The sequence below is a fragment of the Emiliania huxleyi genome (genome assembly GCF_000372725.1).
Source record: "Emiliania huxleyi CCMP1516 unplaced genomic scaffold EMIHUscaffold_114, whole genome shotgun sequence".
Lineage (NCBI taxonomy): Eukaryota > Haptophyta > Isochrysidales > Noelaerhabdaceae > Emiliania > Emiliania huxleyi.
In genome coordinates this window covers 174,149-192,614 of record NW_005201551.1, presented here as the reverse complement: position 1 = coordinate 192,614, position 18,466 = coordinate 174,149, and the positions used below count along the sequence as shown (strand labels likewise).

Here is an 18,466-nt window from a genome sequence, read left to right as displayed (position 1 = left end):
CCAATCCGCAATCGATCATGTGATAGAAAAGCAGAAGGTAAGCGTAAGGACGAACACTGAATGCACAATCCGCGCAATCGAGTTTCTACCAGCTTCCGAGACCCACTACATGACCACGCACACATCATCCCGCGGCCTCGCGGTCGGCGGGATTGCAACCAGTCTTCGCGTGCCGCCTGTCGTTCGACTCGGGCGCCTTGGGCGTCGGGGTGGCGAGCAGGGGACGCGGCTCTGAGCGCCCAGCGACGCGTGCCGGATGGAGTCCAGCCGCGGGCGACTAGGGAGTTCGCTCAGGATGTGTGGCAGCCGCACGTTGGCTGAGGCTAGCCTGAGTGTCTTGTCTTGTGGTTCTGTGTGTCGCTCCTGTGTGACCGTCACCGCCCGTCTAGCGTCCACCCATACCGCGCTGGTGTCCCAGTCGTTGGTCGGACTGTGTTTCGCCTTCCCATCAATCAATCAACAGATCTCTATCAACACTGCGCACAAAGGGAAACGCGGCTCGGCGGCGACGCACACAACACCCCGCACACCAATTGTTCGCAGATCACGCCTATTTAGGTCGCCGCGCGGCTGCGGCGGTCGCGTCGCACCTGGCCAGGCTGCGCAAGCGCGTTGAGGCTGACGCCCTTGTAAAACACAGTCGTCCGGGCGCTCGGCCCCTTGTCGACGGCGACGCCCGCGCGGCGGCGTGCCACGCGGAGCAGCGCGCATGGAGTCTGGAGCTCGAGCAGCTCGCCGCCGCCCGAAGAGGAGGGGAGCCGGATCGCGCCGGTCTCGCTCACATCGGCGGACGTGAGCGCGCCCTTGATGCACACGGAGAGCGCGAGGGAGCCGGCCACGATGCAACCAGACTCAATCAGCGGCTGCAGCCGGCAGGGCGCGCTGCACATGCAAGGGCGGCGCTGCTCCTCCCGCTCCTTGGCTGCGAGCGCCACGAGGTCCACGACCGGCGCCACCGCCGGCACCCGCGCGGCCTTGCTCACGCGGGAGGGCTGCGGCGGCGAGGCGCGTCGCTTGGCAACATGCTCCCTCTTTTTCGGAAGCCTCCTCGGCTGGCACGGCGACGAGGAACCGCGACCGCGGTTGCCGGCGGGGCGGGCGTGGCTGCGGGAGGCGGCGGGCCGACGCGCCTCGAACGCCAGCTCAAACGTCTCCACCAATTCGTGGCACAGCAGGGATTCGCGCGGCTCCCACGTATTGTCCGCCGGGCCGTAGCCCGCCCACGATACCAAGTACTCGTAGGCTCCGCCGTCCATGCGTTTGGAGCGGCGGCGATCGAGGATGCAATCCACTTCGTACGTCTCCAACTCCGCGTCGTCCACTAGCAATCGTTCGTGCGCGCCGTCGGTGCGTCGCTCCAACAGGTAGGAGGCGTGTAAGGCTTGGCGAAGCTGGCTGGCGGCGGCGCCGCCGGGCGAGAGTGGCGTGGGCTCGCGGCCGTCAGAGGGGGAACCGGAGGCGGCGGCAACCGCGCCCAACGCGTCTGCATCGCTGGTGGCGGCTTTGCGGATCAGGTCGAGCGGCAAACCCTTGTAGTGCACCGCCGTCCAGCTTCCCCCCTCCACTGAAGCCGCGCTCAACCACGGGCGAAGGAAGCGGACGAACCCGCCGGGAGATCGAAATCGCTGCGGCACGCCGCCATCGACCGGCAAGTGCAGAATCGTGCCGTCGTCGCACAAGTCGGCGAGCAGCCACTCGCCGGAGGCGGCCTCGACGGAGAGGGCCGCGGGGGCAGCCTCGATCAGCCGGTGCGCCATCATCGCGCCGAGTGAGGTGAGCGAGTCGACAGAGGCCCGCGCGACGGAGGCCCGCGCAAGCGACGGCTGGCGTGGGCTACGCAGCGAGACCGTCTCCACGTCCGTGTCTCTCCGCAGGGCAGGCAAACATCTGTATGCCGCCGCGACGACCTCGGCCAATGAGCGGCGCCCGCCGAGCGCCCTCGTGACGAGGCGTAGGTCGGTGCCGCCGAAGCGCGCGTGCAGCGACCGGAGCTCATCCACCTCGTCCGAAGAGAAGAGCGACGCCGCCGCCGCCTGCTCCTCGAGCCGCAAGGCCGCCAGCGCCGCGGCGTGGTCTCCCTTGCTGGACTGAAGGGCCGATAGGGCGGCCTCCTCCCACACGCTCCGCAGGCGGGAGTCCGAGAGGTCGCTCCTGCGGTTGTAATAACAGAGTTCTATTAATGTCAATCTCGGGGAGCGATACTCCCCCCCCCCCCCCCCGGGGGCGCCTGCGCGGGCGAGGTGGCCAATACAGTAATCATTCATTGTATTCATCTTGGGGCGAGATCTCTTCTCCCCCCTCCTTCTCCCCGGCCCCTCCCCAAGGCGCCTGGCGCGGGCCACGTGGCCAAACAGAATCATTAATTCGCGGGGCGAGATCTCTTCTCCCCCCTCCCTCTCCCCGGGCCCCTCCCCAGGGGCGCCTGGCGCGGCCGAGGTAGTCCTCGAGCGGCGTCTCGCTCGACTCGCCGACCGTGGCTGGGTCCCATACGCACGTACCGCTGCAGCTCGACGGCGCGGCGCCAACCTCGGGTAGGTCCGCGGTGCCGTCCGAAGACTGTGAAGAGGTTGTCGATGTCTCACTGCCGGAGGCGCTGGTGGCGGAGGGCGCGCGGTTGCAGGGGCTCGCGCCCTGCGAGGAGCCGAGCGCCTCGGCGCCCAGCACCGCGAGGGCCGTTGCGGAGGGCGCCTGGCACGAAATGGAGCAGGGAGTATGTGCAGGGGCGCGAGGCGGGCTCAGCTGGCTGCGGGAACTCAAGGGGAGAGCAAAGGAAATATGCGCGCTATGCGGCAGGGGCTGGGCAGCTGGCGGCAAAAGTCCCCCCCCCCCTTCCCCGTTTGCCTGTATTGGTCCATGCTGCCCCACTCCGCCCTGGTCCATTGCGCAGCGAGAGTGGATTCTCGACGTCCCAAGCGGCAGCGCGAGAGGCGGCCGGTGGGTGCGCGGCGCGAGCACGCGGCAGGAGCCGGAGGTCCGCGGCGCTACCTCACGTCTCAGGAGCCGTTGCCAACACCGGCGAGCGCAAGGATTCTTTGGTGTATCCTGGGATCACGCGGCTTTAGCTGGTCATTCGCGAGAAAAAGAATCTTGGAAAAAGAGAATTTTACAACAAAACTCCCTCGCACGCCCAGTGTCGTGCGAAAAAGAGAAAGAATTTTACAACAAAACTCCCTCGCACAACACTGGGCACGGGACTGGCGCGCACTGGCACTAACACAGGTACACCACGGGAGCCGCCTAAGCGACTCCTGCGAGGGTGGCGAGGCACTTAGCTCCGTGCACCCGCCCACCCCCGCCACAGGCAAGCTCATTCACGACCTGCTCTGCGATGGCCGTGTGCAGAACGACTGAGATGCGCTGCTTCTGCAGCCCCAGCCAGCTCTTGGTGGTCCAAGTCACGGCGCCAAAGGCGGGATCGGAGCGACGAGGCGAGGAGCAACTGTAGGTGGAAGAGCGTCTCGACGGGTTTGTTGATTGAAGCAGAATTTGGTTCGGTCGGTCGGCGCACGCACGAGCGAGCACGCACACACGAAATAAATGAATGCTTGCAGCGTGGGCCGTGGGTGCGGACGCAAGCGCATGACGAGAGAATATTTGTGCGACCCGCCGCTACCTTTACGCTTTAGTGGGTTCAAAGCACTTGGAGCACTTGGAGTGCAGTCAAAGAGGGGAGATTGAATTCGTATCAGGCGCAACCTTTTAGTGTGTACTCGTACGTATAATATGGACTATAGTGAACGGCGCGCAGCGCCGAAGAAAATTTTGGCAGAAATCGCGCTTATAGAAATCGGCTGCTGGCTTGCCCGATTTCCCTCGCCGAAACAGAAATCGGCTGCTGGATGCCGAGGCCCCGATTTCTATCGCCACGCCTCGCACTGTACTGCGTGTTGTGAACAGCCTGTGTGTCAGTGTCTCAGTGTGACCACGCCGCCTCTTTCTTTTCGTTTCGAATTCGGTAAAGTCTAGGGTACGATACTTCCGGGCCGGTGTGCGGGGAGCGAACCTTAACGACCGCCCAGAAGCTTTCTGAGCAAACCAATCGGGCCAGGATCATCAGCATATGTCCCCTCCACAACATCGTGGGCGTTTGAGCGGTATTTGAGGAGCACCGCGACTCTGAAGTTCGGCCGGGTGGTCTGCAGACCCCCCCCCCCCCGAAGCAGCAGAGGCTCCGTGGGGTCGAAAAGTCGACGCTGGGAGTCGCACTCGTCAAACCATCGCAGCACCACGCGGTCCGCACGTACCTCCCACATCCCCTCCACCGCTGAGAAGGCGCAGATCGACCGCCGGGCCGCGTAGCCGTCGTTAAGGAGCGGTTTTTGGAGCCGTACGAAGAGGTCCCAGACGGGCGAACATGCGGTTTTTCGATGACCACACGCGATGTGGTATCTGCTTTTTGCTAAAAACAGGCCGCCTGGTGCAGCATCACTAGTAAAACACGCAACCACACTGAGAGCTCCACACTAGCCGGTATAGGCGAGAACCGACGGCGTCACGGTCGCCGGAGTGGACGCACTGCACACACACTGTGACCGTGTCGACGGTGTGACAATGAGCGACACAATCGTCGGCGCCGCGCTATCGCGGCGCCCCGCAGTCTACACACCGCAGGCGCACCCCTGAACGCGCCATGAGCGCGCAGGCACATAGCAGCGCCGCGCCAAAAGGCCATTCCCTCACCCGACCCGCGGCTCCACCATGGCTGCAGCGGTCCGCTCACCTGCACAGGGCAAAAACGTGTAGCTTAACAGACGACTTGTGATGATCAGTGCTGGCGGAGGCCTCATCGCCGCGAATGCTGCCAGTAGCAGCGGGATCTGACGTCGCGTTTGAGGTGTGCATTGGCGGAGGGGTCGCATGGCTGAGAGAGGCAGAGGCAGCAGGCGGGTGGTGGGGCGGCACCTGTTGCTGCCATGGGCAGCGCCGAGCCGCGGCGGAGGTCGCTCCGTAGTTCTGCGTTGAGCCGCACGAGTGCGCCGACCCGTCGCGAGGTGCCTGCGCGGGAGTGATGTCGCGCCGATGGCTGAGTACGCGGTGTGTGAGCGGCTTTGCGCGCCGAGAGGCGGCGCGAGAAGGCGAGCGGGCGGGCGCGTCGGTGGTCGGGCACCGCGCGCTGCGGCTGCAGCGAGCCGGCGGCTGGCGCGGCGAAGGCGGGCAGGGTCGCGGGTGGCGCCACCGGCTCGAGGTGGGGTCCTGAGGTGGCTTCAGCCTGGTCCGCTCAAGCGGCACGCTCGCCGCGCCCGCGAACAGCCACCTGTGGGCGGTCACCGGGGTGGCGCCAAGCCTCAGGACACGAGATATGGGAAGGGCATGGGGTCGCGCGGGCCCTGTCTGCAGCAGCAGTGCTAACTAGAACGACAAAATTCCGGATGGACCGGAGAGTGCCGGCGCGATCTACGCACCGTGCTCGTCCCGGCCGGCAAGCTGGCTGGTGGTCGCGCGCGGCGCGTCGGCGCGGGTCCGACTGGTCGGGCACCTCGGCTGGGTCCATCAGCACGAGGCCTGCCCCGTCGGGCAGCCCCGTGAGCTCATGATGCCCCACCGAGAGGCGCTGACGCCCCGCCGAGATCGGCGCTGGGTTGGTAGGAAAAGACGTGGCGCCTTAAGGGGGGGGGTCAAGTATGGTACCCTAGAAAAGCGAAGAGTCTAGAGGACCGTCTCGCGTCTGGCTGCAGGTGCGCACACGTGCACGGAGCACACGGGCCACGGCCTGCACAAAGATCGGGCGCGGCGCACGCGCCACGGGCGGCGGGCGCAGTGCGGGGACCTGTTCCTTTTTACCCATCTCACAGTAGAGGTGTGCGTTTTTGTTTGTTTGTTTATGGCGGCAGAGAGGAAGCAGGAAAGTGAGGTACTGGGACACTCGCGCATGTCGCAATAATTGCAATCTGAGATCTGAGTCATAACCACGTATGTCTCGACTCGAGCGCCTCGCGAGCTCGAGATGGGAGGCCGGGACATTCGACACAGATCACAGTCACATCCGTACTGTACCTCGAGTTGTGGGCGCTCCTTTCATTGCGTGGTCGGGTGCCGTCTGCGTCTCTACGCGACCACCGCACGATGCCCGCGACCTCAGTCCCGCACCCACGCCTCGATCTTCTTGGGCAGCAGCTGGTCCGACAGGTCCTCTCCGTGGCCTAGGCAGCCGAGGTCGCCCCTGCCCCAGGCAAAGACGGCGCCGTCAGCGGTGAGGGCGAAGCTGAGGTCGCCTCCAGCCGACACAGCGACGTCGCGCTGGCCGGCCAAGGCCTCGATCTTCTTGGGCAGCAGCTGGTCCTGCGTCTCACCGTGGCCCAGCTGGCCTCGCCCTCCAAAGCCCCAGGTCCAGACGCTGCCGTTGGCGGTGAGGGCGAGGCCGCGACGCACTCCCGCCGACACAGCGACGACGCACTGCCCAGCAAAGGCCTCGACCTTCTTGGGCAGCAGTTGCCGCAGCGAGTTGCCGTGGCCCAGCTTGCCAGATGCGCCACTGCCCCAGCTCCAGACCTCTCCGTCAGCGGTTAGGGCGAAGCTGTGGTCCTCTAGACCGTGGTCGTTTCCAGCCGACACAGCGACGACGCGCTGGTCAGCAAAGGCTTCGATCTTCTTGGGCAGCAGCTGGTTCTGTCCGTCGCCGTGGCCCAGCTGGCCGAAGCCACCGTAGCCCCAGCTCCAGACACTGCCGTCGGCGGTGAGGGCGAGGCTGTGACCTCCTCCCGCCGAGACCGCGACGACGCGCCTCCCAGCCAAGGCCTCGATCTCCTTCGGCAGCAGCTGCAGCTGCAGCTCGCCGTGGCCCAGATGGCCATAGCCCCAGCTTAAGACGGCTCCGTCGGCGGTAAGGGCGAGGCTGTGACATCCCGCCGAAACGGCGACGATGCGGCGATCAAATGCCTCGACCTTCTTCGGCTGCCATTGGCCCTGCTGGTCACCGTGGCCCAGCGCACCCAAGCCTCCCTGGCCCCAGCTCCAAACGGCGCCGCCGCCGGTGAGGGCGAGGCTGTGCCATGCTCCAACCGACACGCTCACGGCGCGCTCGCCGCCCAGCGTCGACGGGAGGCGGGTCGGCGTGTTGAGCCGTGCCACGCCCTCACCATGGCCAAGGAGGCCTGGGATGTGATGCGGCGCGCAGCCGCACGACGAGAGCCCCTCGCCGCCGATGAAGACGCTGTGCATATTGCCTGCCGCCACCCTCGCCGGCGGGTTGGACTCGCGCAGCAGCGCCGAATAGCACAGCCACCGCACGGCGCAGCTCTCATCCTCTGGCTGCGCCGGCAGCTCGTAGCCGCGCCCTTGCGCCCACAAGCGGACGCCCTCCAGCGCAAGCGAGGCGTGGAAGAGCAGCGAGACGGCCGCGACGCGAGCGATGTCGATGGGGCTGTGGAAGTGAGAGAGGACGCGCGCGAGGAGGTCCGTGGGGAGGTCGAGGAGGCGGGTGGGCGGCGGCGTCCTGGGCGAGGGAGCGTCTGTGGCTCGGGCGAGGCGGCGCGAGCGGCGCGGCGGGGTGGACATCGCGAGAAAAAAAATACACTAACATGCGAAGGGAGGCGCTCACTCGCTCAGGCGCCGGACTCAAAAGACACCGCCACATTCCTGAGACGAGCGAGGGCAGCCTCCTTAAAGGCGAAAGGGTCTAGATTTGGAGCGCTCGCCGAAGAGGAGTACGACAAAATAGCGCCCGTGATTGCCTGCACGCTACCCGCACTCACGGACTCCATACCCGAAAGAAAGAGAAGGGAGCTCGCGGGAGAGGTGACGAGTGAACTACAGGTAGTGGGGAAGGCAGCCTCGATTGCCATACAGACATGGGTGCGAAACAACGACAAGACCAAGGCACGGGCAGAGGAACGAGAGAAGAATATAGGGTGGATAAAGCGCCTGTTCACGGCATGGAGGGTGAGCCACACCGAACGTACCGAGCGAAGAGCCGAACGGAAGGAGGACGGGGAAGATGACTCCGAGGAGGACGAACCAGTGGAAATTCAGTTGTCAGATGTCACGATGCATCCGAAGGGGACCCCAGCGCCGGCATCATCCGTAGAGGCACGAGTGTTCGAAGAGAGAGTGGACCTGAGCAACAACATGACCTGGAGGCAAATGATCGGAGTGGGAGTCAGAAATGTGGTCCTTGCGCGAGGGGAGCTCGATAGACTCGAGGGGCCAGGATATGCAGCAAGGAGGGCGGAGCTGCGCCGAAAGGCGAAAGAAGCCGAGAGAACAAGGGAACGGCAGGCGGCGGCGGCGCAGGACGAGGCAGAAGAGAATGACGCGACAGAGGAGGAAGTGACAAGGGAGAGAACGACGAGAGTGGGACGGACGCGAGGTGGCATGAAGGTTGCAGCGAGAATCGGCGAGAGACTGCGAAAAGAGATAGGAAGAGGCAGACTCCCTAGGGTGGGCGACGGCTAGCGCATCACACTCCTCTCCTTAAAATCCCTCTGTGGTGGCGGCGTGCCGTCCTCCCATCCCTCCCTTGGGTTGTCTGTTTTCTTTCTTTCTTTCTTTCACTCGCTCACGCAACCAGGTGAAGCTCTCTCTGTCTACGTGTGTGTTGTCGGTGAGTGAGATGTTATTCGCAAATGTACATCCTTGAAACTTTGATTTTCCAAAAAAGAAATACGGCGCGCAGAAGATGCAGATCAAGAATACTCACTGTGAGAAACTGCGGACAGAGATAGGAAGTGGTAGACGCCCGAGGGTGGGCGACGGCTAGCACCACACTCCTCTCCGGCCTGAGTGATGTGTACGCCCACTCAGGATGTGTGGCAGCCCGCTGGCTGTGTGTCTTGTGAGCTTGTTTGTGTCTGTGTGTCGCTCGTGCGTGTCGTCATCATCTGTCCAGCGTCCACCCATACCGCGTCGGTGTCCAGTCCGAGCCTGACTGTTCTTCACCTTCCTACATACATACATACTCCTCTCCTTAAAATCCATGTGTGGTGGCGGCGTGCCGTCCTCCCATCCCTCCCTTGGCGTGGCGCGTGGGCTTCTCCTCGCCGCCCACCTCCTCTCCCTCCTCCCCCTCCTCCTCCTCGCCGCCGCCGCCGCCGCTACCGCCGCCGCCGCCGCCGCCGCCGCCGTAATCGTCGTCGACGTCGTCGTCGTCGCTGCCGATGGCCAGGTGGCCGAAGCCCTTTTCGTTTATGCAGCACGTCGGGCACGGCACAGCTTGCCGGCCGCCGCCGCTCAACGCAGCGTCAGAGGCAGCGCGCGCGGCACCGCAGCCCGCGCGCGCAGTCTGTGCGCTGCCAGTCGCGCAGGCAGTCCTTATGGATTCTGTGCCCGCCGGCGCAGCCGATAAGCGAGTGCGTCTCGCCGCTCTCGATCGGCAACAGGCAGGCGCAGCACTGGGTCACCGACATCGAAGTTTTCGCGCCGAAAAAACATCGCTGTGAACCACCCCACTGTGAGATTTCGGGGCCCGGGCTTAACAGACGCCGTGGCCAACTGTCATGTCGGTAGCCGCCCTGCACCGCTCGCTGCTGGAGATCGCGGCGCCGACGCCGCGGCGGCGGGGCGGCGCCAGCTGCATCCGCGCCAAAACAAAACAAACAAAACAAACGCGAGGTCGCGGCGCGGCCGCGGCAGCAAAAAACAGCGACCTCCCCGCGTGTCCACCGACTCCGAGCCGTGCCTGCCCTCTCCGTTGGCAGCCCCCGCCCCCACTCGTCCCCCGCGCTCACACCAACCTCCGTGGTGGGAAGTTGCTGCGTGTCCAGGCGCCGGACGGCATCGTGCCTCGCAAGAATACTCACTGTCTCACACATAGCCTTGATATTCACTCCCTTTGTTCTCTTCTCATAAAATCGGAGGGTCGGCCCACGCTTCGTGAACTGAAGCGACCCAACGATTTTATGAGTGGCAGCAAAGGGAGTGCTTGACATTTCTCGAAGGCTCTCAAAAAAAGAAAAAAAATTCTTGATTGCCGAATCAGCATGTCACTCGTCATCTCTCTGCTCCTCGCTCGGCCGGGCGGCGACTCGGGTGGTGCAGAGGCGCCGCCGCTGCGCGGGCGTGCGCACGAGGCGGCGCTGGAGCACGCCTGCCGTCGCCGCCACGGCCCGACGCCCGGGGCCGTACGTCGAGTCGGACAAACATTTGGCGAGAGCCAACCGAGCATCTTCACCAAGCATCATCGGATCGACCCGCTCTCCTGCAACGAGCCGCGGGAGGGAGACTCGTACGATCCGGCTCGAGCGGCGGCGCGTGGCGCGCACATGCCCTGCTCGCCCGCGGCCGCTGAGGCACACCCGGCGAGAGCTACCTTTGCCCCCTCGGCGTCGTTTGCGAGGCTCGCCTCACCGTCGTGCTGCGGAGGCGGCGGTTGGCTTGGGAGGTGCACGTGGCCGCGCGTGGCGCGGCTGGCCCCTGCACTCGCCCTCATATTTTGTGCTGGCTCGCGCACGCGCCGCGAGAACTCGACGACGAGCGACTGCATTGGCGGGCTTCGTTGTCAAAGGCGGCGGCTCTGCGTGGTCAAAGGCGGCGCTTGCCATCAGCCGCCGTGCACAGCTGTCCCAAACTCTTTCATGCTTTGGGTAGGACACAGGCCTAACTACTCGGGGGACACACGATTCCCGCAGCGGCACGCACTGGGACGGATGCAACTACGGCGGCTGGTTGGCCACGGGGCACGCATCCCTCAACACTCACGTCACGAACGTCGCACGCGCCTTCGGCGCCTCGGCAAAGGTCATGGAAGTGAGGCTCGGCTGCAGGGACCCGACGCGGGCGCACGATCCGGACACCAACCCGTACCAGCGGGGCGACGGCGTCTTCGGCAACTATGCAGAGTCGGCACGCGCCGTGGTGTACGACGGCACGTGCGTCACCGCGGTGCACCATGACAAGCTGCGCCCGCTGGCGAGCGGCAAGCGCCTAGCCACCGACTACGCCGAGGAGACGAAGCGGAAGGCCAAGGCAGCGGCGTGCGACGCCAAAAACTGCGACTTTATGACGTGGGCGGCGAGCACGCGCGGCGGCATCGGGCACGAGGCGGCGACGTGGTTCAACACCAACTTCGACATCAAGGCCGCTAAGGCGTCCTCCGACAGCGAACGATGGCGGGTCAGTAGCGAGCGCAAGCGCTTCCTGCAAGTGCACTCGGCCATCGTCGCGAGGCGCAACGCCGCCATCTTCGACTACAACGCGTGGCCAAAGATGGGCGGCGAGATGCCGCGGGCGCCTCGAGAGCAGTACGAGTAGGGACGGGCGAGGGAGGAGGGGCGCTAACCACGGGCGACTACAAGTCGAAGGTTCGAGGACGACTACTCGCCGCCTGGGTCGTTTGGGGCGCGCGGCTCCGTCGAGGACCGGGCGCGCTCCTTACCCGGCGCGGCGTAGGTCTCACTCTGACGTATAGAGGGGAGGCACGGACAACAGCCCAATCCATCAATTCCACTCATCTTCCGGTGCTTGGCCCCGTGCAACAGCGGTCCGGCAGGCTGCCCCCAAGGCCCCCCGGGCCGCTGCGGGTTTGGGAGTTATGCTTAGGCACAGCTTCGGCGATGGCAGCCCCTCTCTGGGGTGTTGCATAGGCGGGGAGTCTCCCCCGCTGGTCTCCTCCTTCCCATTTTTTCTTTTCTTTTGAGAGCAGGACGCCGGGTTTGTCTTGTATGTGCATGTCGGGCCTGGGTGTGTGTGAGGGGCAGAGGGGCGGGAGCGTGCGGGGCAGAGGCCCAACGTCGGGCGGCTTGTCGGGGTCCGGAGAGTTCGAGGCGGGAACGAGGAGGGGAGAATGGGCGGTCGGCGTCGGGGTAGCAAGCTGCAGGGCGTACGGGGTAGCCGTCACTTTCCTGCCTCACAAGGGCGGGGCTGTCCCGGAAAGTGAGAAACGCCGGGCAGCGTGGCGCATTACTGAACCCTCCCATACGTGCTCGTGCTCCTCCTTCGCTGTCCCATCTCCCCACCTCTTTCCCGCCTGGGCGGGGCGGTGGGCGGGCGCGCGGTGCGGCGCGGCGTGTGCGTGTGTGCGTCTGCAACGAAGGACCGCTCGCAGAGGACCATTGGGTTTGTACTATTAACAACGAAGGCGCTCTCAAAAAAAGAAGAAAAATGGCGGTCTAGGGCTCTGTGTGTCTTGTGAGCTTGTTTGTGTCTGTGTGTCGTTCGTGCGTGTCGTCATCATCCGTCCTGCGTCCACCCATACCGCGTTGGTGTCCAGTCCGAGCCTGGCTGTTCTTCACCTTTCTACCTACCAGGGCTCTCTTGCCCGCAACCCGATCCCGATCATCCGGCCCGCTGGGTGCGCTTCTTAGCTCCCCGGCCCTGGATGTGAGGCTGCCAACTGCACTCCAAGTGCTCCAAGTGCAGCGGGGTGCGCGCTGTCCCTCGGGTTTGTGCGTCACCCATCTCTCCAGGAGATGTCTGCTCTATTTATTTGTTTAGACATGTCTTGTGGTTCTGTGTGTCGCTCCTGTGTGACCGTCACCCCGCCCGTCTTGCGTCCACCCATACACACATACTGACTGTGCTGCACGAATGGTTGGGCAGGTGTGAACAACACCTCCTGACCACGGCGCCGCAGGCGCCTGTTGATGGGTCCAGGTGATAGCCCTGGGTGGGCAATCCATACGCCTAGTCGGACCTCAGATCGCCCGACCGCGTCCCGGTGCTCTGCCGTCGGATTTGTGACGCCGCCGCACCGCGCCGCGGGCCCGCGGCCGGGGGCCCTTCGGAGGCCGAGGATGGCCGTGGCGGACCGGGACGAGCTCTGGGAGGTAAAGTGTGTCAGTGTATATATTGTAGAGATCAACATGTGCACAATATCTCCCAGTCTAGCTAAGCCAGGGGAGGCGATGCCGGGGCCGTACAGCAGCTTGATGGTGCTTCGCCGGCGTGCGTCCCGGAGCGGTCCCGGACGGGCGGTCCGTGGGAGGAAAACTCAGGGCAGCGCCGACACCGCTCTGATTCGACTTTTTACTTCAAACAAAGACAGTCGTACGCCCCGCAGCGCGGCGCGTGCGACTGTCAGGAGCGGATCCGTCAGTTAGTCGTGTTCACGCCGGGATCGTGCCCTGAGTAACCTGCCCAACCATTCCTCCAGCAGAGTACACACACTGACGGTCGGCCGCCAGAAACCACGCCTGCGTGGATCGCGTCACACCAATCCTCGCTACCCAACGCGGCCAAAGGATATCCACCTCGAGAACCTCGAGAACACACTCACACCCATCGCGTTAGTGTCCCAGTCGTTTGGTCGTCCTTCGTATGCATTATCTAGGCTTGGCATAGGGTGATTGATGGGTTGATTGATAAGGTGCGGGTCGGCGATATCGGCGGATGGATTGACGAGGCGTGGCGGAGGACGGCTCGGCTCGGAAAGACGGCACAGCGAAATCGGGAGGCGGGGCGGGTTTGGATATAGTGATAGGCTGGGTGAGCAAGTTGGTACGCCCTCGATGGCTCGGCGCTTACCGTTTCCTGTGGGCTCTGGGCGGCGGGCGGTGGCTGCGGCGGTGGGAGGAGGTGAAGGAACTGGTGCTGTCAGCGGAGCTCGTCGCGGACCTAACAGACCCAACACCAACCGCCACGCGCGCGGGCGTGCATAGCATGTCTCGCCGAGCCGGCGACCAGCTCGGCGGCACGGCCGACGCGGACCGCCGCTTTTGGAAAAAGTTCGAGGAGGATTCTACCCTCCTGCGCGTTCTGAAGCGCACTGCACTGCAGAGGGCACCCCTCGAGTGCCGCGCCGCCGGGGCTCATCATCTTGTCGCGGCCGCTGCACCCAGCCGCGCCACTGACACAGGTCACAGCTCGCAGGCACGAGCGGACGGGGATAAAGGTACACCACGGGTAAAAGGATTTAACACATGGGTAAAAGGAACACGGAGGACCTCGACTAACACAGGCACACCACGGGAGCCGCCCTACGGGAGCCAGTGTGCACAGTACTAGCCCAAGAGCGGAGCGACCGCCCTCTCCAGATAGGTCTGCTGCCCATTGGCTGTCGCAAAGCCGTTCCACTCGTAGAATGGAACGCTGATCACCCTCCAGCCAGCCGCCGTGAGGAGGCGCCGCTTGAGCAGCGTTGGCCCATTGGGTTTGCGTACGCCCCGGCCGTCGGGCAGCAGGAAGTGAGAGGGGCCATCCACCTCGACCGCGACGCGTGACGAGGGCAGCGCCAGGTCGAGCGAGTAGCCGGTGCGCGGCTCGAGATACTCCTCCTCGAAGCCAGACTGGACGGAGGCGAGGGCAGCTGCAACCGAGCGCTGCAAGCGCGATATCGTCACTTGCGTGTGTTGCATGGCGTCGCGACAGAGCTGGCGCTGTGAATCGGAGAGGAGGTGCTGCTGCCCGTCTGCTCCTCGCTCAAGGGAGAGCCAGAGCTGCCACTGGTGCAGCTGACGGCGGTCCTCCTCGCTCCACCTCGACGGATCCCGCGCGAGCGAGTCGCTGATCACGCGCGAGCACTCGGCAAGCAATGCCTGGTGGTAATGGCCCGCCGTCGCATACGCCCACACTGTGCTCGCCAGGTTCTGAGGCGTAAAGCCGGCCAGCCCGCCGCGCACCGCCACCTCCGCCACCGCCGCGTACAGCGCGTCCGTAGCCACGCCCGCCGTCGCATACGCCCACATCGTGTTGGCCAGGTTCTGAGGCTTGAAGCCAGCCAGCCCGCCGCGCACCGCCGCCTCCGCCACCGCCGCGTACAGCGCGTCTGCAGCCACGCCCGCCGTCGCATACGCCCACACCGTGTTGGCCAGGTCCTGAGGCTTGAAGCCAGCCAGCCCGCCGCGCACCGCCACCTCCGCCACCGCCGCGTACAGCGCGTCCGCAGCCACGCCCGCCGTCGCATACGCCCACACCGTGTTGACCACGTTCTGAGGCATGAAGCCAGCCAGCCCGCTGCGCACCGCCGCCTCCGCCACCGCCTCGTACAGCGCGTCTGCAGCCACGCCCGCCGTCGCATACGCCCACACCGTGTTGGCTAGGGCCTGAGGGTCGAAGCCAGCCAGCCCCCCGCGCACCGCCGCCTCCGCCACCGCCGTGTACAGCGAACGCACAACCCCTACTTGCAGGCCGCACTTTGCCACGCCGTGGGCGATGTTCGCCAGATTGCGTGCTTCGCATGACGCGACGAGGTCAAGCGTGCGCTGCACCAGCTGCTCAAGCCGCTCCTCGTGCCACCGCTCGATGCGCTGCTTGCCCAGTTTGTTCCACAGGTTCGCAGCGTGGATGTGGTTCAAGTTCGCGCTGTGGGCAGAAAAGAGCGCGAGCAATGCGTCAGCGCTGCCAGCATTTGAGATGTGGCTGCTGAGCTGCTTAGCGTTGAGCTGACCGGCAGCAGAGCCGCTAGACGAGGGGCGCTCATGTGCGTCGCGACGGCTCTGCTGCTCGTCGCGTCCTTGCACTCCGTGCATGGGCGGTCCCACCCGGCCATCGCTGTGCCGAGGCTGCCCCTCGCCGCGTCGGTCGCGCCTGGGATCGTGATCGCGCCGATCGTGCCAGCCGCGCTCGCGCTCGCCTCTGCACCGACGTTCATCGTAGCCGCGTCGCTCGTCATGCCGCCCGTCATGATGCGGCCGTTGCTCGCGCTCATCGGGCCATTGTGACTCATCGTGCCATCGCTGCTCGCGACCTCCGCACCAAGCGTCGTTGTAGCCGCGCCGCTCGTGTTGCCGCCCGTCATGGTGCGGCCATTGCTCACCTTGCCAACGCTCGTCGCCCCGCGGCTCACGCGATCGCGACCGCCGTCGCGACTCGCCCCGCCATCGCCGCTCTTCGCGTCCGTACTCGGCGCGCCGGCTCATCACGCCAGCGGTGCTCCTCGCCCCGAGGGACATGTATGTGTTGTACGCCTCTGGAGAAGACGACATTACGGCGCCTGAAGTTAAAGAATTTTGGAGGCCTTACGGACTTCTTATTTATTGGCCATTGGCCCGTCATCCTTTCGTTTTGTTTGTGTGCGTGCGCGCGCTCTCTGGGTGTTCTGTTTCTCTAATAACCCGCATCACGGGCGGCAGGCGGCGGGCCGTGCCAGTGTGCTTTTCCGATAGTGGCGGTCGGGATATATTTTTAGCAATACCAAGGGACACAGGCGCACCACGAAAAAGATATGGTCCGGAGACGTGGCGACAAGTATCCAAATCACGAACAGATCAGGAGCAGCAGGGACCCGAGGGACGACGTGGACGACGGCTAGTCTGTGCTTGTCCCCCATCGCTTGGGCTGCTGGCGTCCGGGTCCCAGCGGGTTTTCACGTAACAAGTACACACAAGTCGGCTGGCCGCTGGATCGGCGTCTATGGAGAGCACCCGATGACGGGGGGGGGTGCGTGGTGTGGGAGCGGCCGGGAGTCGTCTTCTCGAGGGGGCTTGTCGGGCTGGGCCTAGTGAGATGGGTTGACATGTACCACGCCAAGGGGTGGGCCCCGTGGGAGGTCATGAGCGATCGCCTGCTGGTGCATACCCAAGGGCGAACGTCCAGCTGGGAAAACAAGATCGCACTGGAATACAAGAACCTGGTGGATGTCACGCTGCGGGACGCGGTGGCAGTGCGCTGGCTCCGGGCCTAGTGGCCGCCCGCTACCTCGCCCCCGCCACCTCGCCGGGCGTGCAGAAAGAAAGAAAGAAAACAGACAACCCAAGGGACGTAAAAAGAAAGAAAGAAAACACACAACCCAAGGGAGGGATGGGAGAACGGCACCACGCCGCCACCACACAGGGATTTTAAGGAGAGGAGAGTGTGATGCGCTAGCCGTCGCCCACCCTGGGGAGTCTGCCTCTTCGTATCTCTTTTCGCAGTCTCTCGCCGCTTCTCGCTGCAACCTTCATCCCCCTCTTTTTCCATCAAACTGCGTAAATTCGTTTTTCGGACTGTCCAAGAAGGCGGACTACGCGCACGCCCTCTCGCGCTCGGACACCGACGTGCAGATGTACCTGTTCGAAACCTTCGGCGGGTGGTGCAACGCGGTCAAACGGCTGTTCTACCAGATGAAGGACAAGGTGCGCAACAAGCTCTCGAAGCGGCAGCACGAGGACGAGGCGAGCTGGTCGACGCGGTCGTGGCTGTCGCTGCAGGCCCAGCGCATGTCAGTCGCGCTGCAGCTCGCGGCGGCGGAAGAGATTGCGACCGAGCTCAGGCTCGCCGCGGCGTCGGAGGACGCCGCCGTCGCCTAGACTCCCCTGCGTCACTACGTGCCTCCCCGTCTTTGTAGCCTGGCGTTTGTGCCCCGTTTGTGCCGCGTCCCGTGCCCTCGAGTTCATTTTATTAATCGGACTGTCCATGTTCGCGCTCTTTCTCGTGTCTGTTGTGGCAGAGGAGCGGCGTCCGGTCCGCTGGGGCATTCTCGGCACGGGCAGCATCGCCTCCGACTTTGGCCGCGTCCTCACCTCCATGCGAGGCGACGCCGAAGTCGTCGCCGTTGGCTCGCGGAGCGGGGATCGCGCGGCGGCGTTTGCGGCGGAGCTCGGGCTAGTGGGCGCGTGTGCGCACGGCTCGTACGAGGCGCTGGTTGCCGACCCCGCCGTCGACGTGGTGTACGTCGCGACGCCGTCGACGCGCCACGTCTCCGACTCGCTGCTCTGCCTGCGTGCGGGCAAGGCGGTTCTCTGCGAGAAGAGCATGGCGCCGACGGCGGCAGAGGCGGCGGAGGTGCTCGCGCTCGCGCGGGAGCGCGGGCTCTTCTTCCTGCACGGCGTGTGGAGCCGCTTCTTCCCGGCGATGCGGGCGCTGCGCGAGCTGCTCTCCTCCGGCGCCCTCCTAGACGCTCCCGAGCCAATTCCGACATACCTCCGACACACCTCCGACACACTCCTCCGACACTCCTCCGAGACACCTCCGACACACCTCCGACACAACTCCGACACACCTCCGACACACCTCCGAGACACCTCCGACACTCCTCCGAGACTCCTCCGACACACCTCCGAGACTCCTCCGAGCCCCGTCGTCAGGCGCCATCGGAGACGTGACGTCTGCCCACGTCTCCTTTTGCCAGAACGACGGCGCCGGCTCCTGCTCCGCCCTCGCCGAGACTAGACCCGAGATGATACCCGAGAGTATCCCCGAGGTTAGGCGCCGGCTCCTGCTCCGCCCTCGCCGAGACGGGCGTCTACTGCGCGCAGTCCCTCTCTGCGATTCGCGGACGAGATGACGCGAGATGACGCGAGATGACGCGAGATGACGCGAGATGACGCGAGATCTAGGCGCCCAGTTCCTCTCGTGGGTCTTTGGCGGCGAGGAGGTGCGGCACACCTGTTCACAGCTAGGTGTGTGAAGAGACGCTGTTCACAGCTAGTTTGGCGGCGAGGAGGTGCGGCACACCTGTTCACAGCTAGAGGTGTGAAGAGACGCTGTTCACAGCTAGTTTGGCGGCGAGAAGGTGCGGCACACTTGTTCACAGCTAGAGGTGTGTAGAGACGCTGTTCACAGCTAGTTTGGCGGCGAGGAGCCCGCTGTGTCGTCTAGACGTGGAGACGCGAGGGACTAGCCTGGCCCTGCCCCACCACACCTTCTGTGTGTGTGGAGAAGTTCACCTGACCTTCTC

General features: G+C 64.7%; 3 protein-coding genes across 3 annotated transcripts; 1 reads left to right on the top strand and 2 right to left on the bottom strand.

Annotated features, from left to right (window-relative positions):
• Positions 1-124: 124 nt before the first annotated feature.
• On the bottom strand, positions 125-2,880 carry EMIHUDRAFT_224016 (hypothetical protein; the record flags this gene model as incomplete). Its single annotated transcript, XM_005791267.1, has 4 exons — positions 125-196; positions 591-2,151; positions 2,495-2,688; positions 2,866-2,880. The coding sequence occupies 4 exons, from the start codon at positions 2,878-2,880 to the stop codon at positions 125-127; spliced, it is 1,842 nt and encodes a 613-aa protein (XP_005791324.1).
• Positions 2,881-13,871: 10,991 nt separating this feature from the next.
• Positions 13,872-14,225, bottom strand: EMIHUDRAFT_313051 (hypothetical protein; the record flags this gene model as incomplete). Its single annotated transcript, XM_005791266.1, has 1 exon — positions 13,872-14,225. One exon carries the CDS (start codon positions 14,223-14,225, stop codon positions 13,872-13,874), a length of 354 nt encoding a protein of 117 aa, XP_005791323.1.
• A 2,977-nt stretch (positions 14,226-17,202) lies between these two features.
• EMIHUDRAFT_224010 (hypothetical protein) lies at positions 17,203-17,891 on the top strand (the record flags this gene model as incomplete). The annotated part of the gene is made up of 2 exons (XM_005791265.1): positions 17,203-17,616; positions 17,874-17,891. The coding sequence occupies 2 exons, from the start codon at positions 17,203-17,205 to the stop codon at positions 17,889-17,891; spliced, it is 432 nt and encodes a 143-aa protein (XP_005791322.1).
• Between the last annotated feature and the right edge of the window lie 575 nt (positions 17,892-18,466).